Consider the following 25,584-nt stretch of genomic DNA (forward strand, 5'->3'; position numbering starts at 1 on the left):
CATTTCAACCTGCCCGAAATAAGTAGGTACCTACGCGCGTTGAGGGACAAGAACGACCACGTACAGTCTATAAAAACATAACTGCGTAATATTTATTACACACGCGCGCCAGGCTGTATATAATAGTACGGTTCTGCACGCGAATTCAAATCATTATTACATCGGTGTGTATAGTTCACCCGTTGCCTAGACACGGCTCGTAATAACTCCTCGGCTTGTGTCGTGGGTAGGTACCTACCTTGCGTATTACAATATAATATACTATAATAAAAGTTTCGCCGTCCGATTGACGCCGTTATAAGATTATCATTTCACGTCAGTTATGTTATATATGTTAGACTATACAGGGTGTCCCACAGAGATCTGACAAATGAAATAACTTTTGTTCTAATCAATACTTTTAAAAAATTTCTTTTAAATGTAATTCATAGACACTTGCGCTACATTTTTAGAATACATTTTTATTTTTTATTTTTAATACTGAAAATAAAAAACTTAAAAATTGATAAATTTTTTTTCGAAATATTCAATATAGCCAATTTGTAAACCTGATTTTTAGAAAAATGTATATGGTAAAAACACTTATTTGACAAATGGCTGATTTTTCACAATTTTTTTAAATATCAATATTTTCGTTAAGTAAATTACGATCTAGTTTATGTTAGAAACCTTGTAATTTCAAATAATAATAAAGTTTTTTAAAAATATTTTATAAGAACATTTTTAAATAAGTGAATGTTAAAATCTAATTATTTTTTTTATTGTATTTATTTTAATAATATGTGATGTATAAAACGTTCGTGAACTTAGAGGCACTCATGTAACAGATTTCAATAAAACATATCCAACAATTTTGTTGGACGTTTGTTGGAAAGGTTTTACAATTTGTTGGACCGTCATTAAGAAGTTATAAACATTTTTTCAAAACCGCCATAAATAGTGTTCCAACAAACCGTTTACAACAGTTTTGGATTGTTTTATGAACTTTTAAAAAAAGTTGGCTGAGAGGCATTTTTCAAAAATTCGTATAAAATAAACAGAGTTCCAACAAATGGCGGGACCTTTCCAACAACGTCCAACAAACCGTGGAGAATAGTTTTGTACAGTTTGTTATGTGTTTGATTTATTGTCGGCCGTTAGTGTGAACTTAGCGGCGGTTTTGGAAAAATGTTTATAACTTCTTAATGACGGTCCAACAAATTGTAAAACCTTTCCAACAATGTCCAACAAAATTGTTGGATATGTTTTATTGAAATCTGTTACATGAGTGCCGCTAAGTTCACGAACGTATGTATAAACTATAAATTACTATAATTTACCTAACGAAAATATTGATATTCAAAAAAATTGTAAAAAACCAGCCATTTGACTAAAATAAGTGTTTTTACCATATACATTTTTCTAAAACTCAGATTTACAAATTGGCTATATTGAATATTTCGAAAAAAAATTTATCAATTTTTAAGTTTTTTATTTTCAGTATAAAAAAATAAAAATAAAAAATGTATTCTAAAAATGTAGCGCAATTGACTATGGATTATATTTAAAAGAAATTTTTAAAAAATATTGATTAGAACAAAAGTTATTTCATTTGTCAGAATGTCAGATCTCTTTGGGACACCCTGTATTTTATGTATACAAACAATATAATAATGTTATTTATTTAACCTGATCATAGGTTTCAATCATCATTGATGGACAATCCTATATTCATAACTGATTAGAAAATGAATTTTTTTTTTTTTAAAGATTAAACTGCAATTTCTAATGATATATAATAAATGAATATTTTTCTCCAATTAGAGTAAACAGATTAACGCACATTTATCATTTGTGACCATTTTCAGAAAAAAATCACTTCCTTTCTTTCATAAATGTATAACTACGATATGTTAATTGCGTAATTTGGGAAACAATAAGTAGGTAACAAGTATAAGAAAAAAAATTAAATTATGTTTTTAGAGTGTTTTAAATTTTGTAACTTTTTTCTAGATTTAAGATAGGCATATAAGTAAAAATAAAAACATAATAATCACATTCAAATTTATTTTAGTACTTAGTGGCATGTTGTAGTGTGAAATTTAAAAAGGAAGTAGAGCAGAATATTTTATATTAATTTTAGCTATTGTTAATAGCTAAAATCTATGTACCTAGATAATATAAGTCAATTTAAAATGACAAATAAAATTATATTGTATCATAGTATTGAAATATTTATTCGAAATAGATAATTTACTAAGTATTAATATTATCTTTATGCACAACGTTTTATAACAGCCATTTGAGCCATTATATTGTTGCTATATTATACAAATAATTAGACTTATACCTAAAAGTGTTATATAATTTGAGGAATCGTTTTATTGTTTACCTAGCTATATATTTCATCAAATGATGTTATAAAGTTATATTTATAGTTTATATGATATTTATTTATTTATATTTATTTTATATTATTATTTATTATTTATTTTTCCATTTTAGTTAATTGGTATAAAAAGAGTAAACCACAGATAATAATCGAGTAATAATAATGGTTAGTTAAAAAAAAAAAAAAATGGTAGGGTGAAGTCGTTTTTTTCCTATTATTACTAGGATGATGTTTCAAAATTAGGAACTGTTATTTTTAATGCCTTAAGGGTATGCAGTCGCAATTATCGACATCCCCTACTTTACCAGAGATAGATAGACTACTGTGAATATGTTTTACAAACATTGAATAACGAGACTTATTTTTTAATACTGTAAGATGAAACCGTGGCTGTTTGTTTTTTGTTATAGACATATTTGTAATATAATTGGGTGAGTATTACACACATAGCCTAGCCAAAACGACACAAACAATATGTATGTTATACTGCAATGTTAATTGAACTACCCTTCTTATGATGTTATGTAATTTAGCAGTTTGCAAAAAGTTTTTGAAACTATAAGTTGTAACATTATTTTCGTGTAAAGTTAAATCAAATTTTCTCAATCAATTATATGCTGGTATAGAAAGTATGTGTACAAAGGTACACTTCGTGAAATTTAACGATCAGTGGGAATTTTAGATTATCAAGTATGTCGTATGTGTGTATGTGTTGGCCAGGCTGAATTGAAGGGGGTGGCAGTGGCTACAAACGTCAGTAATGTGTTTTCATTTATAAATTATTAAAACTTTTAAAATTAAAATTATATTATTATCAACAGTAAGTTAAGCGTATTATATAATACGAGTACAATTTATGATTTATTATGCTGTGCGAAATTTAATTTTCTGTGCAATATTTTTATTTTTTTATATTTGTGATATAAAAAAGATAAAAACAACGCTGTACAGAAAATTTTCACAAAATTTCATAATGTGAAAATTTGGTTTCTTAATAATTAAAACTGTAACTTTCTTGATTCTATTCCATGCAAAACAGTTTACGCTAAATATTAAATAGGTAGTTTGTAAGATGAAAACACTGTATAAGTTATTTTTCATTACTCGACGCTGTTAATCATTTATTTTTTATTATATTTGTTTTATATTATTTTAATTATGACTGACAAAAAAAGTTAAGCAGATATAAAAACCGTGATCAAACTTTGTTAAAATACAAAAAATAAATTATTTTATAAATAAACATACTTCTATTAAAAAAATATTTATATTAATTTGCATAGTTTATATAGTTTTATTAAATTAATTATTATTTTGATATTAATATGATTCTCGAAGACATGAAGTACTTAAATATAAAATAAAAACAACTAATATATGATGAATTAAAAGAAGGGCCATCATATATTTTAATGATGAGTAAAATATTATTTTTCTAAATCTGCAGACTTTTTTCCGATGGATGGGTTGCGAATAACGAAATTTCACCTGAACAAAAAAAAATGTATCCTGTCATTTTATACTGAATTTAATTTGATCAACCCCTATTTTGTGACAATCATTCCATCAGGTTTATAACGTATTTTATGTATGTGTAATGCGCATGTATTATAAATTTATATCTTGTTCAATTATTTCAGTCTCGATAAATAATTTTGATCGTGCCACGTGCAAATCCTTTTCCGTGGCTTGATATGACCGAGTGTCCTACACTCATTAGCGTAAGCGCTCTAAGTGTACGTACCGGTCAACATTTCTAGCTCTCGGAAGGGTGTCCACCTGGGATTTTTAGTATCGAAAACTTTACCAAACATGCATTACGTGTTCCAAATCAACTGTCCCCAAAACAAACAGCTAATGGCCATAGTTACCGGACATATGATTAAAAAAATAATAATAATAATAACCAATTCAAATCAACAAAAAAAAAATAAAAAATGGAAAGTATATAATATTATATCTTTTATTTGTTTACGTATAAAAATTCCTAGTTTTAAATTAAATTGCAGATGTGCAGTATCGATTAGTGAATTCTATAAACTATTAACTAGGAAACTAGATTTATTTATTCGTGATTCTAGACCGACAGTGTTATTGGCGTAAATTAGATTTTGGCACCACAATACGCGTACCGTCTGACCTTAATAATTCTGTTTCGTACACGGTTTTATTACATAATTATTGTTAAACATTAAACAGTAGATCATATACGTTTTTATATTACCTCATATGCTCGAAACAGCAAATACAGTTCACGTGGCTTGGCATCCATTGGTAGACCACTGACAAATAACGTTCTCACCTATTGAAAAAAAAATTTGTTAATTTTGACAACAGCAAACAATAGTCATCATGTTACTAGCTAAAATTTTCGTTGAGCAATTTTGCTCCCTTAATATTTAAACCACTATTAAGGAACCGCCCTTGCGTGTCCACGACAGCGTGTGCGTGACAATTGTAATTTCCTATTTTCCCGACGGCGCTTTTCCATTAAGTTAAATACAATTTAGATTTCCGTACCTACGCGCGCACTTTCACACACACATAAACAACAAAGTATTCGGAATTATAAATATATTTATACATAAGTATAGAATATAATACATCGAAAAAAGTGTATTTTTTGTTGTATATGTTTCGTAGGAAATGTCAATTAAATTAACTAAGTAGCATTTGCCAAAAAAAAAAAAAAAACTATAGTTAAAAATTATATTTATGTTTGGATAGCCGCTGAAAATATAATTTTCGTAGTTGTACTTTATACATTTGTTGTTTTTATGTCAGTAGACTCCACCCTGTATATAAAGTGGATTTCACAGAAAACAAAAGAAACCCCCCTGGGTCGTGCTTTGGTTCTCTTTGTTTTTTAAAGGTCATCACCATGTCACGCTGGTGAAGCACGGGGTGGTAGTTTCGTGACTTTTCGATCCATCCACCGAAAGGTCTGACGGGACAGAGAAACACTCAACTGAGGGAGTAACAAAAAAAAATAATACAGCAAATATACCCCTTTCGCACGTACGCGTATGTATATTGTATATACACGTCGTGGACTAGAAGAGTGCCTCTTTAAGGGCACGGGGTTTTTTAAGAGCCATTGGAAAGAGAAAAAAGAAGAGGCCCTGGGGATGTTTAAATAATAGGCGGGGAAGGGACTAGTTTGATAGTTGTATGTACCAGTGTGCCACACCATGGCCCAGGTGGAAAAAGTTACAACCAACAGAGAATATAAATATATTTTTATATATATAATTCCGTCTCCTGGGTACCGGTGGAATATTCAATTTTCAAATGAATTCAACATAAAACCTTTAAAAAATATTTTCAAAATAAACTTGAGTTTAATATTGTGCCGATCAGTGTAGTGTGTTCAATGACAATAGCTAATAACAATAATTTATTTTTAATATAGAGTTTAAACACCATACATCATATAAACAGTGAATTCAGCAAAAATGTATTTAGCTCCATATTATGATATATCCATATTTGTATTAAATATAATTCACCGAGTTCAATATTTTAACTTTAAAAAAAGCTAATATCTTATTAGCATTTGTTTGAAGACATTTTAATATAGTATAATATGTGTAAGCAAATTGTAATATTGATTTAATAGTAACAGTCATGAATAATATCATAAAAATACGTTTATGGCATATAAAAATTCGTCTGTTTATCAAATAATACTTATTGTACTCAACGTCAAAATGAAAATTATTTAAAGTTTTGGTATAATAATTAATCTTTATTACTTATGTAAAACCTATGATGATTATCTACGTGGACATTATACTCCAGCACGTTATTTTAATGAAAAAAAAAAGTTTTAATAGGGCTCGTTGAATGTAGGTACACATGGCAAGTTGGGTAGAACGGCTGGAGATGTCACTTTTAGAGGGTCCTATAATAATAGAATTATAATTTAATTTCAGCTTTTCAGCTTTGAGCGTGACTATATAACATACTATTTTATAGTTTATGTTTTTCTTTTTATTCGAGCGTATACAGAATTGACAATTGTCGTAAATGGATTACACCCATTGTTGGGTGCGTGACAGCGGTGAGGTGGTTCAGGACTGCTGGATGATTGGCGTTCGGGTGGAATCTTTTTAAGTATATCACATGTACCTTGCAGTCCTTTTCACCGTCACCGCCACACAGGTAGACGACTAAAAATTGACGGCAGCGACAATGATGGGGTTCGAAGTGGTGTGGAGCAGGTAGGTAGTTTAATATAATAATATAGTATAGTAGAGCTTTGCTGGCGATGTGGCCTCGGTGGTATAGTGGTGAGGGGTGGGAGGTAGGGCACCACGACGGACGGCACGCGGCGTGGCTATGGCAACAACGTTATCAACACAACCGGCCACGGCCGAGTCGATAACACTATTAATGTTTACAAACTCGTTTCAGCAGTGTATGAGTTCGACTGAATTAATGATTCATGAGCAATTTTCTGGAGTAGGTAAATATCTTTTCGAGAATATTTACAGCGGGCAATGAAAAACTGGAAACGAAATGTCGAATTCCTCAACAATGATCCAATGCAATGCGTCGGTTACAATATATATTACGTACATTGTACACAGATTTAGAATGGTTTGTCCTATGTAAATATTGGAATAGGATATTTGGTCTTCGGGAGTTATACATTTTTAATCTATAGGATATTGAGTCTCCACCGTATATTGCTCATAGAACATTTATCTCCCAATTTTTAAATCATAAATTTCTTTATTGACATATTTAAATAGTAAGACAATAATATAAAGTTAGAAAATTATTTCTATATAGAATGTAATCGTTTTATTAAATAAAATAACGTAATTACAAGATTCAAACTTGCAGCGCCTTATAACTAGTATACCAAATACCTACACCGTTTGTCCAACTATAATCGACTTTCATCATTATTGACGCGACTCTTCAGTCCCGCGCGTAGCAGTTTGGTTATATTTGACGAAAATCAATTCGGCTGTCTAGAGATTAAGTCGACCAACAAAATATATTGACAGTATTTAGTCGTATATGCGTATAGGTCTATAGGGTCGCTGAACAATGGACAAGCGGACAGACGACCGATTGTTTCGTAAATTGTGACGATTACCTTTATATGGGGATATTTACAAAACTGTCTTCCAGGTTCGAAATGTTATTTATTTGTTTCCTCGGGGCTAAATCTTGCTTGTAGATGTTTTACACACACTTACATAACATTAAAGAATCATTCACACTACCAACAACGGACCTTAACATCTGCACAGTCGGTCTATTCATACGATATAATGATCTTGCGCGCTTTCGATGTATATAATATGCACATGCAATTCGTTTTCGAGTGGAAGTCGACTTTTTTTTAATTCCACGCGCGTGTATGTGTTTGTGTGTCCGTGTATGTAAACAAAATGTTCTTACGACATATATATATGCGTCACACTTTTAGTCGAACGATAAAAAATTAAATACTTGATGTTTATAAGAGAAGGCGTAGTATGAAGGTAAACGATTTTTTTCATTCATCGCATTTGATTTGTGTATACAACTTTTTTTCACCGCACTCACAATTTTATACGACAAAATAAACCGATTCAAAAAAAAAAATAAAAAATTAAGACTTGAACAAAGACAAAGTTATTTATTATTTTTACGTGTTTGTACAGCTTGAATAGGAAAAGTGATTTACGGTAGATAATAATGAATAAAGATCATAATATTATACGTCGAAATATAAAACGACTGCGTTATATCGTTTTACTCTTTACTCTACGAATGTCAAATATAATATTATGATAACGGCCAACGAGATTCTATAACAATGACGGCTACAACGACGCTATGATAAGAGACGCTGCCCATAATTTACGCATATAGTTTGGTACCATACAGTTCGCTGATAGCCAACATTTTTTAATGAAAGTGTAATCGTCGTACCCAACATATTATTATCATAATAACGAGTAGTATAGGTCGAAAGGAGTCTCTAGAATGGCACGGGCGTGATGATCCGAACAGTTAGCGATTGGTTGGAGAAAACGAGTGACGGTGGTAGAGGAGCAAAATAGCGCAAACTCGGAAGCCAAGTACCATCGTTGGTGTCAGAGAAATACAAGTACAAAGAGAATAAAAACTGTATTACTCTTCAACGATCGCTGCTGAAGTAATTCAAAGTATTTGTACGCACCTCTCACGATAAGTGCAGGGCAAATGACAAACGAAATATATTTATGTATATTGTATACGCAGTGCCGCCTAAATACATTTTTCATCTGTTGGAAAATGTTATAATGTTATATAGTCTTCAAAATTAATGTCTTATTATCCAGTATCCACCTATTGAAAAAAAATAGAACTATAAGATATAGTCGATTCTTTTTCACAAATTATAATATATACATATTATAATAATAAACAACGGCTACAATAAGCATCGTTTTAGTAAAAGCATTTTTTAAGATTCCCGTACTCTAATAATAGTATGTTATAAAATAGTTAAATACTATTTAAAAAAAAATGTATTTATACATTTTAGCGCTATCAAAAATTCCACCCATTTAACATGGAATGCTGAGTAATATGGACGAGGCGACCAACTGAATTACTCCTAGCTAGTAATTCATCCAGCCTAGTGTACCATGGGTAATGTGCGTGTATTTAACCACGTATTTTAATGCGAAATAATAATTCCTATACAATGGCAGCTCCCTCGTTAAAAATCGTTTTTCTAACAGGTTTACGCCGGATGTTTTCAGTGTTATTACAATATGATATACCATATAGTAAGTCTGTGAGAATTATTACAACGTCGTATAATATAATGCCGTATGCATAATGTTATATTTCGTATGTACCTATACCTATCTCAGTGTGTTTTTATAAACAGTTTCAGTGAGATTATCGTATATACATAGGTGTACAAAAAAATTATAATAATTTTTATATTATAAGTTTATTATTATTGTTATATGTATATAATAGACGGTACGTGGTAGACGAAATTAGGGCGGAAGTACCCCGCTTTCGTACACATTTGTTGAAATTCGTCAGAGACAAAACTATGGTGGGTTGACATACATCCGTTATTGTCTCATATTATAGATACGCAGTTTCAGACAGATTACATGTCTACTGTTGGGTAAAAACCTCAGAACAGGGTCGACCCAAAATATCGAGGTATAGTTAAATGTGGACCGACTCGTGAACAAAATTTAATATTATTTTATACTAAGCACAATACGATGATTACGTTGCATTGTGTCGGGGCTTAAGACAAACGGACGATATTATCTCATGTTTGTGGTGGTGGTAAAAAAGTTACATTATTTCTTTTTGAACGACAATGTATTTTTGGAAAATAATTTTCGTCGAATATACCACCATATATGACGATAATCACACTACCTGTATGTATATTTTGATGGATGAGATAACACGAACGAAAAGACCGAATGTGCGGTCCTTGATTATATAATAAAGTTTTTTGATTGATGAAAAAGCATCCGAGATAGGAAAAATAAAAACATATATCATACGAATGTGAAAACATTTGATAGAAATATAACGAGGCAGCTTCATGCCTATATGGTGCATAACTGACGGATTTAAGTGATTCGCCTTATGGATTTAGGTTCAACATCACGTGGAGATTATACAAAAGTGTATAATCTACCAAGTGTTTCCGCATCGGATAGTTTTAAGAGTCAAATGTGCGAATGCGAGTTATGTTTTTCTGTTTTGAATTAATTTATTATAATATCCAAGAAACACTCGTATCGCGACTTGGTCCATATTATTATCAGTGTCATAAAACATTCAATACTGTCAAAATAATATGTTCATGGTTTGATCTACACGCCAGTTGTCTATTAAAAGACGTTATTAATCGTAAAAATTTTAGCGTTATGTATGTTTGCATCTGAGAAAACATAATTTAATGGAATATTTTTTTTCCGGGAATATGAGTATACTATTTTATTGTGATTAATTATTGTTACTATTTCATTATTTTTCGATTTGTAATGTAATATAAACTTATTATGATTTTGAGACGGAAACTATTTGGCGTAACTGACTGCCGAGCTCTATAATAATAACATCATATGTCGCACAGTACGGGGTCACGACGTCATTCGAGTTATCCATCAAGTCGGATACGAAAGCGAGCAAAAAGGGCGCGCAAGTAATGCACGAAGGCGTGATGGGACAGCCGTACGAAATGATCGCCCCACAATCGACTTGACTGTGTCTGCTCAAACGAGCCATCTCTTCGGTTTATACAACCCATATAACACGCATGTATAGGATTATAGCCGCAATAACTGGTAGAAGTTAATATAGTAGGAGTCGTAAATCGTAATCACAATAATAGCAACAGTATACTAATAAAGTATTGTGATATTATTATTAACCGTTGTGAAAAAAAAAAATGTTCCTATTGTCATTACTCATTAGTCACGTTATTTGACACACATACACATACACATGATAACGAAGGGTTCGTGGTGTGGGGTGGTGGTAGTCGTCTCCGTACCAGTAAGCGCCGACCACTGATGTATTGTACGTGTTCTCCGACAATTTGTCACAGTGCTAGGCCCATTCAGGCGGTTTTCGGAATGACAAGGGTGGATAGGTACGCGTGTAAACAATAATGTATAAAATATTTAAAATAATTATAAAATCATATTATAATGCAGGTACATTAAGGAGCGTGATATTGTATTGACGTATTTAATTATAATATAATCATAAATCGTCGATAGTTTGTATTCGATGAACAGTATAAGAAGGTCTATTATAAATTATAAAAAATAGTAATATTATTATTATTATTATTATTTAAGTCCTAATGAGGAAAGGCGAATTAAACGGTTAATGCACAGGTGTGTGGGGGTGGGGGTGGCGTTGAAGATACGTTTCCGGAGACTATGGTGTATGAGAGCGTGTAGCGACAGTAGTGGCGGCGGCGGCGGCGGAGTTCAGTGGACTCGGTCGTGGCACTATAGGGGTGAGGGGGTGGCCGTGACCCGGGGTTGGATCAATAGCGAGGCCGCATGCCTTGTTTACGGTGTGTGCGTATAGGTCTGTACATAAATATATATACCTTCACGCGCGAGTAGTAGTGGCGTACTTGGCCCTCTCCTTTATTCACTCCTTTCCAGTACTCTATCTTTCTCTCTCTCTCACATACACATACACATACACATACTTACCTACATTGAATCTCTCACCCCGCTCTACGCAAGTGTGTTTCTCATCGTCATCCCGAACGGGCGCGTTATTATTATTTAAACGTAGTAATAAATAGTTAAGACTTTGCAGTATATATACTTTCCCTTCCCCTCGAAACGTTCCTCACCACTGTTCCCTTGAAGTACCACCCGCCCCACACGCGTTCACCTCAACGTGTGATTCCGACTAGCTTCTATATACAGTAAGGGTGAAATTAGATTTACTACAGGGTTTCCCGTGAGTTGTTAAGTTCCACTGTGTCATGTAAATTTACCGATATATATGTGTACACATTAAATGCATAGGAATGTGTATAGATAATATATTTCTGTCACTCAGACGTTTGAATTTTTGTTAATATATAATAATAATATTCAGCATTTAGACATACGTACACGGTTAAGTTGACTTGGATAAATGTCTAACAACACGATTTAAATACGACGGTAATATAGTCATTCCGGTATAGTTAAGTGGGATCAAGTAGCTTAATCGGTAAAAAGAAACGAACTTATAATATTTCTAGCCAGTCGAGCGAACAGTTTAAAAAACTATATTTGGTAGGAACACAAACACACTTGAGAACCTTTGAGTTGTTGACCTAAAATTTTGGTATTCGAAATAAAAATAAATATACACATATATACACACTATAAAGTCGTCGTTATATGACGTGAAGTTTTATGAAGGCATCTAAATTCTGTAAATTTTCCTACTATAGCGATGTCCGAACGACTGTTATTACCGTTCGGTGGCTTCTCTGAGTAAAAGCGTATAAAAATATAGGCCACTTATTTGGCTTCTAAAATATTATTTGTACACGCAACAAATCGATATCGATTCAATACGATTTTCAGCCACATAAAAATTACTATAAAATAATAAATTCTTGTGAGACGTGGTCGTTTAAGTGTTCTGCATAAAACAAACATTGGTAAATAATAATCCATAGGTATAATCAGAAAAAAAACACTGTAGTCTCTTTTAAAAGTTATTGATTGTTTATTATAGTCAGTCGCATAGCAACCACAATTCCAAACAAGCACGTCCAATTTTGCTTGTGAATAATGTCAAAGTCTAAAAAGATAATAGGTGAATATAATAGTAATAATAATATAATAATATTACTAACAACGAGGTCAAAAGTACTAAAAAAATAAAATACTAACGCCACCCTCGACGTTTAACACTCGTGTTGACGGGCTGACAAGTTTTCGTCACCAACGTCATACTTAACTCGCCTAACGTCGTGGTATAAACAATAATAATTCTCCCGCAGCACTTCTTGCATACACTCGCCTGTGTAAAATTACACAGCCATCCATCCGCGTCTTACCAAACCACCTCCCAAGTGTATGCAAAGGGAAGTTCGCACTCGACCCTACTCGGTCAACCTTTCAATCTTTAGATGCGCACCATGAACGCAATAATTTATATAATTTAATAATAATAATCCGCCATTATTGTATACATTTTGTATGGCATTCCGTTAGCATAGTGCCATTGTATATAAACGGCAAACCTAACACGTTCACAATGTATATAATAATACATTAATACATAATATACGAGTATTATTACGACGTTAAAATATTATGATGCACGAAACATGTCAAAAATATTGCAACGCCGAGTTTCCATATTTCATAGTAATATATGTTTAATATACAATATACATATACATATAATATATATGTACGATATAATATTATGTCATCTTGTTTTCTCGCCCTCTGTTATAAGGTATAGCCAACTTTACTATTTGAATACTCAAAAGAAATTATTATAATTTTAAAATATATTATACTAATTATGTATAGCACAGATTTATTAGAAAAAATCAGAACTTCATAACTACGTAATTCAACCAATAATTAATATCATCCTTTATCGCCGACAGGTTGTATCAATCACAGATTATAAACCAATTATAGATACCTATTACTGTGTAATCTCTAATCGGATATCCATCTGATATTGGTGTGTTGATGATAAAGCCGCATGCCATATTAATATATAACCGTTGAGAAGTTTGATATCGCATTTGTGTCAATTCTAACGTATATAAGACAGAAAACCATAGACGTCTGATTAGTAGACAGCATACGAAATTTGTTTCCAACCAAAACTCAATAGCTGTGACTTAAATTGGCATTTTTAAAAGGAATGGGCTAGTAAAAAAAAATAATACAAATTAAGTTTGTATTAATTGAGAACTTTCATACTTATAAAATATTACTAGATAATAATATAAAGTATTAGATATAATATTCTACTTATATTCTTCTTCGAAATAAGTCATATTCAGCTAAAATACGGCTGATGCAGAGGTGATATGGTTCCTTTGCACTTTATCTCCTCCATCCCAACATGATTACATCAGTGGTCGTTCGGATTAATATTTAAAATAATTCAATGAAAAACTAACACATATTATTTTGTCACTTACATATATCCTGACACGTATCCCGGTATTTATTATTGATGGCAAGGCAATATATCCATATAGATGTATATGGTATAAGGAAAGCCGACATACCACATAGGGTTAGTAGTGGGCTTAATATATTATTATTGGCGGATTAAAAGCGGAAAATTGACAACTTGCTATCAAAATGAGTAACGTGTATTTTATAATAAAATTAATATAACTTGGTAGATCATAATTTTTTGGTAATATTTTTTGGGTGTGCATGATTAAATTATTATATGCAGCATTTCAATTATATATTATTTTGTACCTAATACCTATATTCACCGCAGAGAATAGTTAGACCGAACATTGTATATTAATTCATCTGTAATAATAATATGTTTGAAAAATGTTATGTTTCTTTTAATTATAATATAAATATTATTATTTGATTTTAGTTAATATACTCGTAAATCGTAGATCAATAATTTTCCCAATTATAGTTGTTATTTATCACAAAAACGTATCAGGAAAATCCAAATATCCAATATGTACATTACACTACTACCAAAACAACATTTCACCAATATAATATTAATTTAATTTAAATTGGTTATGATTTATATAAATTATGAGCAGCAATTTAACCATATTTTATTTTAATATCATTTAAATGAGATGTGGTTGATAGTTAAGAAAACATATTGTTGCAATGTAAAACAATTTTATATCTGCTTAAAGTTTAAACTTATTTATTTATTTTGTTTAAATATGAAATGATCAATTACCAGGATAATTAATCATTTTCTTATTAATATTTATTCATTTTTAAATCGTTGATTAAGAAATTGACCATTAGTTTTTCGAACAATAAAATTAAAAATTACGCTATAAATCGTAAAAAATTAATAACAATTTTTTTTAGTTTAATTATTTATAAAAATCGATTTTAAGGTTCTTTCGCAGGTAAGTGGTTTACTTTAATTGCCCTAATTAATTATTTAGACACTAAATATAAATATAAGTGAATACCTCGTTGTAAATGCATTTTAATAATGAAAATATGACGTCTTTCGTGATAGCTGTCTTTTACAATTACGCAATAACTAAAAGAGATTACAGAAATACCAATTGTTATATATACTTAATAGTTAATAATATTCTCCTTTCTTTGCAAGTGTTTTAGTTTTACAAATATTTTTACTAAGTACTTAATCCCTAAAATGCAACGACCTAGTGTTTATTTATTTATTTACAGGTCATATATTTTACTTATACGTAAGTCAAAAAATGTTATACCTTTTTACCTGATATAACATGTGTGGTAAAACGTACCTGTAATTCTTAGTACCTATAGTCTAAACCGTGCCATTGTTTGTGTGGAATAAAACACGTTGAAATAAATCGAGCAATAGTTCTTTGTAGATAGGGGTGGTAAATCATTATTTTTAACCTCCATTCTTTTCACTTTGAATCATTTATGCAACGGATGTCATGTCCAATAGTCTATTTTACCACTCCTCCGTCCATTAAACATTCAACCGCTCCCCGACAATCTTCTCCCCTCTATGGGTTCTGTTCAATGTCAATTATTCAACGTTAACCTAGATTATAGATTTATTATTATTTTTTTTTTTTTTTTATTCCATTGCTCGTTCTCATTGAAAATGTATACAAATGGCAATTCGGGCTGACGCCTGATACACAAGCGTGCGGAGGGGATGGGGTGACCCGGAAAAGGGCGTGACGTGCACACGGGAAATTGGTTTCTATCGGAAGGGTGAGGTTTACGGGGGTCATATAATGCTTGTATTACTCGTAGTATATTAGACTAATGATTTTTGGATCCCTTTAAAACGAAGAAACGAGCTTTTCGGCGCCATCGGAGATTATCCGCTCAGACTGATTTTACTGCTTTCTTTGCCAAGACAACATACGCGAGATAGCTCCATGTCACCATGACAACCGTGGAGTGGGGTAGTGTGTATTATATACATACGGTGATGTTAATAATATACTCTTTGGTATAATATTAATTTTGTTTTCACGTGCAGAACATTAACCTCTGAGTAATTACATAGCTCTCGAGTTCTATGGTGCAACACCGCAACAGTTTCTCTGCAGCTGGAGCAGTGTGCCCAAGGCAAACACTCTGTGAATGCATGGCGACAGAGCGATGAGCCCGAAAGATTAAAAGTCTACAAACAACGAATAGGCTAGGCTCATATGTTGTATAGAAAAACAAAAAATTATATTAATATTTATGACTTTAATATTGGCTATGAATATTATAGTATACCGCTTTGTGAATATGAACCTCGTGATTTTTGCTTTATGAAAAGTAAACATTTAGTTTTAAAAAATCTCATTTTACTCAGGTAAATTGGTTCGGAGCTCTAGAATAAATACCGCTTAAACCCATGTGATATATAATAATATTTTTCTTCTCTCTTTCAAAATTTACCCCCTACAACCAGCCGAGTTTAATTAGTGTATACCGAAAACGGTGTATACTGTATAGTCTGTGTGTGTGTGTGTGTGTATGTGTGTGTTTGAAGCACTTATATTCTTAAGTATTATATATATATATAAAATGTTGATGTTTAACCAAAATTTACGATCATTTATATTAAAGAAAGAGCTCAGAGTTAATTTTTGTTTGCGGTCATAAGATATTTGCCATTAATAATAATAGACACATAAATAACGATTTTATCGTTAAAACTTTTGAGTTATAAACATTTTTGAAACATCTTTAAATATAGTTTTTTTTTCTTTGCGACAATCGTGCTTTGTTAATTTGCACGGGCATGCAAACGACCTAGGTTTTAGCGTGAACGATGGCTGTTTTTATAAAAGTGACAAGTTTAATAAATATGATAAAATTAATGGCTTATATATGTATGTTATTATGATTAATAACCACGCAGAAAATTACTAATTCAAAAATATTTTGTCTAAAATAAAATAATATGTTTTTGAGATATAGGTACTAATAAAATATAAATATGTCAATTAAATTATTCTATATATTCATTGAGTTAAAGTCGTCGAATAATATCTGCATTCTAGCAAAGAGTTGTTTAAAATGATTTATTTATCTAAAAAACTAGAAAATAAAATAAAATAAGAAATGTTCCCAAAACTAAAAATGAACTTCACTGTTTTTTTTTGCAATAGATGTTGTGATACTATGAAAATGGCATTTTTTCAATGCGCAAAAGTTTTCTTTAAATAGTACATTTCATCACAAATTTTAAAATAAACTTATTAAGAATTTTCTTTAGACACATTGTCAGGGTTAATTCGTACTAAGAGTTTCTTTTCTTTTTCTTTTTTTGTCGGAGGGAGTAAGTAATCTTCTTTCAGTGGTAGAGCCACTAAAATTACTTCAATTCCTTGATTCTCCCTTATTATAACATGGACATCAATATTTTTACTAAGCCCATAAACTTTCCATTCCACCCACCACCCGTTTTCATCCCATGGACGCCACCACGTCGCCACGTCCCTTGCGCTTTACGATTGGCGCCATAGTTCTTCATTGGTCCGAAGCCAAGATAACAGCTGTGCCAGGGCTCCGGCACTAAAACTACGTGGAGACACACAAATGCACAAAATCGCTTTGAGTTATGTGGCATTAAAAAAAAAAAAAAAAAAAAAAAATGCTTATAGATAGTTATCGTAAATTTATCGGATTTAAAGCGGTTCTGAACATGCTTACATTTAAATTAAATCTCGAGCTAAAACATACATTTATATTTATATTAAATGTATTGTAAAAAAGGATATTATTTCTATGATTTTTATCTTATACATGTAAATTATGGTTAAAAACTTTCACAATTGTAGTTTATATTCAAATTAAAAATTTGCTGCACCTATTTGTATAAGTAGTTTGGTTATAAGTTTAGTAAATTACGAATTAATTGAAACTTAATAATAAATATTTACAACTTGCAGCATACTATTCGACAAATTTTATTATGGATCAATGTGTAATGCCAAACTTATTAAATGTAACTTCAATGATTGATAAAACGTACTAAAGGTTGTTTAATAGTTTAAACTATTACTTAAATAATATAAACTTCAATAGTTGATATAAAGTATATTTCAATACCATTATACACGAATAGATATCCAATGAATCGTATGATACTGTTCAGAAACTACACTAAATAACAACGTTTAATACGACATATTACAGCTTGGCTTACTTCCAGTCATGACTTATCAGCCGTATACTAAATTAATTGGATACAAGCGCGTATGAGTTATTTAATTTTTTTGTAATTGTATTGCTATGGAATACACTGCCATAACTCATGAAATATTATAGCTCTTCCTATTGTAGGAAAAATTAATTAGAATAAACCGAAGAACAACTGTGTTAACAGATTAAAAACGGCACACGTAGTTATTAATTATTAAATAAATATAAAAATATAGTAATATAACTGTGTGCGAATAGAGCATTTAATTTTTAAATTTGAACGAATTATATATTACAGCAATATATAATTTAAACGATGTGTACGTTACGTATATCATGAAACGAACGAGAGATAAATATTGAGTTAACTTTAAACTGCTAGTAATACGCATCAATAAGAAGATGAAATGTGAAAAATATATATAAAAAGTTATTTCTAATTTGATTTTCTCGTACATGAACATTATCGTAATAGATCGAAACTCGACGTTATAAGACTCGGCACAGGAGCGTAAAAAAAGAAAATTAGAGGAAAGTTCAACGTTGTCCAATCACAACTTGGACCGGTGAAATGTCTTTTTGGGATCGGGTCGAGGGGCAAGAGTGCCTCGGGGGAGAACGACACTGGCACGAAATGTCGCGTGTGTCCGGAAATGTGTTTTAGCTTTGCCCCCGAAAAAATGAGTAGTAATCGACTTGAATATCAAAATGGCGTGTGTTCGTCGCGCTAGGTACATAATATAATACGACCAGCCCGGTGCCGACGGTAATAAAATGAAATATAAAAAATTCACTACATTTAGAGTGGGTGTGAGGGATTCGAGACCACCAAGTGCATTAAAAATGAATAAAATTATTCACCGAAATAACCTATAGCGTTTGTACCCATACTATTATTATTCCGAAAAAACTTTACTGATCCGGCATTTACAGTTGCAATGATATGTGCATTACTGTAGAATTGTTTGCATGTTCAACAAGCCAGGCGCTTGTGATAATCAAATAAAAAGCAAAATTTGGTTGAGTAGTTTAAATTTTGTTGATTTTCCTATGAGAATATAATAATATATGATGATTCACTTCAATATAACAAAACCTTTGAAAGTATATTATATGGCTATATTTCTCTGAAATTCGTACCCCGGTTAACAATGCATTTCAAAAATGGCATAAGAATATCATGGATATAATAATAATTTTTCGACATGACCAACTGGCTACTATACGTATATACTACACAATATAATATGCATTATATTATATTGGTACACCTATTATTTAATGCGCTCGTAAGTCGTAATACGAAATACAACATCGTTTTATTGCTCAAAAGCGTAATACCCAAAGAGTCGACGACAAATTAAATACATGTATAGTGAGCTAGTGAATTCGCGTCTATAAAATGTATTATATCCGTTTGAACTTTTTGTATGTTTATTTTTTCAAATTGAGCAAGATCGGAAATGCAAATGTAAAATAAAAGTAACGGAGTAAATGCCTGATCGAGTTCATATAAAAATGTATCCAAGAATGTTCTAAGCTATAGCAGAGCGTATAGTCATAGCCGGTAATGGCACCTACATTTGTCCCAGAAACTGCCTAGAGCATTGGCAAAACTAGCAACAATATGATTTTATTTTATCCGCGTTTGATAAGTCTTACTCATAGAATAGAAATATCGGCGTATACGTCGTCGGACGCGTTAATTCCGACGGTATTAAAACCACAATAATTAATAATATTTATTGAACAAAACGAAAGCGAACGGCGCACCGGGTACGGAAAAAGATTAAATTACACGGTATTTTGTCCCGACATTGTCTCTAACCCGTGTTCAATAATATAATATACGAGCGCCAACTCATGTGTAATAAATCATACCCGTTTCGTTGGTTATTATATAATATATATATATCCTTTTCCAGTAATGATATATCTATGTGTTATATATTATTATTATTATTATAGGTATGCTAGTAAGTATAACGTGCCAATGTGTAGCTGTTTGACTGACGAGCACACGTCGCGGTCGTCTGCATATGTGAAATGTGCAGATATTATAAAAAAGTAATAATGTGATATAATATCAAAATACGATAATACACGTATTAAATGTTAATAATTGTATTTACCATGCTGTACACCTATGTAGTACCATACGACGTATATGCCTAATATAAGTATAGTATTTATAATCTAGTAATAATACTACGAATCTAATATTGCTACCGAAATCACACCGGATTTATTGGACACTCACACACACGCAATGCGAGATAAGACCTATGTAGGTACCTACTATACTACTATAGATATTATATTATTATAATCATATTAATAGTCACCGACTCGACTGTTGAAAAGTATTATTATTATTATTATTATTTTTTTTTTGCTTAAAACACAAAACTACAACGACATCAATTATGACCACTCAAGCTACTGTCCAAATTTTACCATTAAAACGTGCCAATGTCTTTTTATTATATAACAATATTATATAGTATAACTGTATAAGTAGGTGTACCAATTAAAAACAATTATACCTAGGTGGGAAAAAACAATAATAATCCATTCGACGAAAACAAAACATGTTGAGCTAATTAAATTCATAGTACAATTTTATACAACATGCTAGGTATATATATAATTTATAATAATATTATATTATGTATATTACGATTATTTAAATATTTTGATGTAAGGTTACCTATAGTAACTTATAGTTACCACAAGTATGATAAAATATTAGAATATTATATACTAAGCTGGTAGAAGTGGTTAGAAACCAAAACGTCTTCAAATGTTGAATCGATTTAAGAATTAAAACTTCTTCACAGAAGCTTAAATGGTTAGGTACTACCCGTTTTAATTATATCGAAACGGTTGTAGAACTAAATAAACGGAGACTGTTGTCGAAATACGAGTGTTAATACTTATTTTCCTTATGTCAATATCTAAAAATGTAATATTTAAGTTTAAAATTTAACTGTGTAAAGTTGATTTTGAAATAATTTTGATAATAATAATTTTTTGAATATTAAAAAATATTTATGTTGATTGTATATAATCAATTACATAATAATAATTCATGTCATACAAAATATGATCCTAAATAATAAAACATAAATAAACCATAAGATTAATTGTTGACTGCAAGTTTCCAACACTTTTTTTATATAGTACCTATAACAATACTAAATTGGCTTAAATTTTTTGCATACGTTTTAACCCCATTAAAAAAAAAAGTTTTGGTGTAGACTGTTTTACCCCGTGTAAACGATACAAAATAGATGCACAGGTCCTTTACTCTTGGGCTTGGCTAGACGACAACAGCGATGGCAGCAGCTGTAGCTCCAGTGACATATTGATAAAACTGTAGAATATTTAAGGTGTAAATTATAATAGATAGTTGATAATATTATATACGCGTGCATAGTCACTGTTCCGGCGGAAGTGTCGCTCGGGTTGGAAAACGAGCGGATGTACTAAAACCGCGGTTGAACAATCGCGAACCGAGAAAGCGTGCAAAAATGACAAACTACTCGGGCCGTAATAATATCGTTTAAATACATTTTGACGTGCGTAATGGTAAAAAAAAAAAAAAAAAAAACAACAAACGCAAACGCAAACACAATATATAACAAGTGCGCTCGCGCTGCGATTTCACGAATTAACAATAATTGTTATACCACCCGACCGAGAAACTTCTCCGCGAGAAAATAAACAAGTCGTATTACTCGGTAGTTAGATTTTAGATTTAACTACGATCTACAATTAATGACAATTGATATTATATAATATTGTGTAATACTGCGATAACTGTACCGGAAAATGTAAATCAGCACTCACTTATAGGTATACACGCCTCAGTCGCCTTGGAGTAAACTATATTATTTATCATCAATAATAAATGTACTTAGAAACGCGACAAATAACGAAATAATAATTTAAACAGACTTGGGCTACAGAGGATCTGATACAAAAACAGTGTTATGTATATCGGAGTTCGTAAACGTTTTGGTATTCTTAATGCATATTTCCGCTCACCCTGCATAGGTTTATTATACTTTATAGTGCGTATTATAAATTCTAATACATATTACATATATAATATTTAATCAAAGCGATTACCATCGTCGTTCTGACTATATAAATTAAAACGATTTAAATAAACGGAATTTGGTTGTATACCTATCGTACATTTATGAAACAATAACACAACAGATTTGAATATATTTAAATCCAAATTAATTGGATTTTCTTTAAATTCAATTAACAAAAACTTTATTCAAACTTGTGATGTTTAGTACTTACTAAAAAACTTCGAAGCGCTAACTTTTTGTTCATTTCTGAAAACGGAAAGAAACATCTTAAAAGTTACTTCTATTTATGGAAATTTTCATCGTAACGAAAGTAAAACAAAAACTACATTAATTCATCTGAGACATTTAATTTCCAAAAAGGAAATCAAAGTATATCGTTCATTGAGCTTTACCATCAATTATAAGAATACACCGTCATAAATCTATGTAGCAGGAATCGGTGAAACTAAAATATGACACTATAACAGTTTTTAAACGAATTCGAATTTATTTCTATACCTAACTCCATCGTTGGTTATCAAAATATGAAAAAGTGAATAAAATAATCTACTTATTCGTATTTGTTGTCATTAATTTAATTCCATAAAAATAATTATTAATTAAACTAAGCATTAAAACCATAATAAACAGAAACATTAATGTAGTCCTGACACTACCTTATAATAATAAATTTAAAACATTAAACACTGTTCAGTTGCGTCAATAAATATAATATAAACTGGAAGGGGAGCAATCATAAAGCTCATATTTCTCACACAGTAATATATTAATATACACCTAAGCCAATAAAAGGCAATTGTTGTCAAACAATAGCAAAATATTATAGATAATAATACGCGATTGTTCAGCGCTGTAGTATAATTGTTTTATTTTTACTGTAAAACGAGGGTATTCAAAATACTATCAATATGGAACAAAAGTCGTAAAATGGTTTTCCGTTTTGCATTTTCTTTCGGTGGCGGCGGCTGCTGCGTTGTTTGTTTGAAAAGCCGTTTTATATTACCAATGGTAATTTACCATCACAGCCGCAGCCAGAATTTGGAGGGGGGGTCTGAACCCTTTACCCTCTCAGGTTACGGCCTTGTGTACTATATAAATTTTAATTTATGATAAAGGTCCATCTAACTCATACATATAGATACGAGTAGTTCTATAAGCTATATAACTTTTATGAAAATCTGAGTAATCTGAACTTGGAACTAACCGGTTAAAGGATCAAATGAAATCAACAAAAAAATAGGTATAATAAATAAAAGCAGTGTAAAAAGGGGAAAGGACCGGATGCGATCAAACGACTCCGTCAGAACATCATCGTAGTAAGACTGTACATTTATTGTCACAAGCTCATAACCATATTATACTACATCATTTGATTAATATGGGTTTTAAATTTTGAGAAGCATTGCCTAAGCGACACACACACACTACATACGTCATTACGCGCACCCACAGGCGCGCAGCTCGCTCACTGAGTACACACAAGGTGTTCGTCGTAAATGATGCGGCAGATGCGGGTTTTCATTAAATTTGTATTAAATATCAACTGACTATAATAGTAATAACTACAACCGATTCACCAATCACCATAGCAAACGAGATCGAAAACATCGGTAGGTACCTACAAGTTACAAGCCACGATAAATTATATATTTTCAGCCCATCTTTAAATCATAAAATATAATATTGGAGGTGCCTATTTTTATTAATTATAATATAATATGATAATTATATTGATAATGGCATAGCATAATTACACTGGTCTGTTGTCGACAGAAACTGTGCACTAGGGCGCAGCACGCGTGTCCGGTTGGGCCGGTTGGGGTTTCCATTACACGCGTGTGCCTTGAATCCGGAAAATGTTCAGCTATGACCAACAATACGGTACCGTGATAACCTAACCTGGCTAACCAATACAGCAAAAGATTTACTCGAACGTTTATAGTAAGGAAAACCAACTTAACACCACAATTAAATTATAACGTAGGTAGTAGGCAGTAGTTAATACATGCATAGTTACCTATATATATATATGTGAAATGAATAACAAAAATCATACAAAGATCACACACTTGAATATATGTAGTATGTACTTTGTATAGACGTTTAGTACCTACATTATTGTGGCATATTGTTACAACACCATATTGTTTATTTCGCGTTTACCCATAAAATATGTATATTGGTAGGTACCTACCTATGATATTTATCGGACAAAATCGCGCACACGCACATTCGTAGAATTACAGCCAAAAAATAACATTTTTAAAAATACGATTATGCAACGATTACATAATTTTTCAATTTGTTATTAAATCATTCTTGTTAATTATGGTAAACAACAAATAACATAAAAATAACGTGGTATAGCACTACAATAAATGGTTTTCAATTCAATGCGTTTTACCCACTCTGTATAACATATAAATCATAATATACCGTGCCGTTTATTATGCTATATATTATTATAAATCTACAATACTGTGAGCAAATACGTTGCCACGACTTTTTATTTAAGCAGCATTATTTTTAAAGCAACCCAATTTTGGCATCACTATTGCAACTCGGAACACAACACCAAATCTCGTTCCTCCATAAAATACATATTGTTACCTATCATTTCAAAATTATTTGCGGTGCTATTCTTTTAAGACAGTTCATATATTATACTTTTTTTATCATGAAATCATTCGTTTTTAACTTTTCTCAAAAAAATAAAAAATTCACGAACAAAAATTCTTGAGAGAATATTAAAGTTTTGTGAGACTGACTGAAATAATAATTTTTAGAAAACGCTGGCGGTTTGTATTGAAGAAACAAAAGTAAATAATAAATATTACTATTCATATTTCGAGGAGCAGAGTAATAAGGGGTGCTGTAAAAGGTTATGTTGGAGAAAAGTTGTAAAATACAGGTGGAAAAAAAGAAGCAATTAATATGTAAAATTTTACTACGCTGTAAAATCATTTAATATTTAAAATTAAAATAATCCTTTGAATGTTTAATTACTTGAAATATTTAAACATACATATTATTTTATATAAATTACGTAGGACCGTATTTAACCTTTTCGAGGCCATGGGCAGTGGTATTATTATGGGGCCCCTACGATGGACGACTGATCCCCGTCGATTGTATTATTATTATCATTATGACTATATTAGCGATTATCCTTCGATTTTTTTCGAAATAAGTTTATTTATCGGTAATTAATATCAATTATTGATCGGTGATTTGGAAGGAGCTATTGATC

General features: G+C 31.1%; 1 protein-coding gene across 5 annotated transcripts in view; it reads right to left on the reverse strand.

The window, feature by feature from the left end:
* The window catches only part of cpo (RNA-binding protein), a 60,175-nt gene that overhangs the window by 11,746 nt on the left and 22,845 nt on the right, over positions 1–25,584 (reverse strand). For 4 of the 5 annotated variants that reach the window (XR_016191344.1, XM_015512409.2, XM_015512412.2 and 1 more), the window contains exon 2: positions 4,596–4,673. Coding sequence is in view for 4 of the 5 variants with exons in the window: in XM_015512409.2 (XP_015367895.1) it covers positions 4,596–4,673 (78 nt within the window). In the remaining variant the exon portion in view is untranslated. Of the gene's footprint in view, positions 1–4,595; positions 4,674–22,545; positions 22,581–25,584 lie in introns of all 5 variants that reach the window. The other variant, XM_015512410.2, reaches the window with a different exon arrangement.

Source organism: Diuraphis noxia, unplaced genomic scaffold, assembly GCF_037042655.1.
Source record: "Diuraphis noxia isolate RWA-SAM2 unplaced genomic scaffold, SU_Dnox_SAM2 contig0004, whole genome shotgun sequence".
Lineage (NCBI taxonomy): Eukaryota > Metazoa > Arthropoda > Insecta > Hemiptera > Aphididae > Diuraphis > Diuraphis noxia.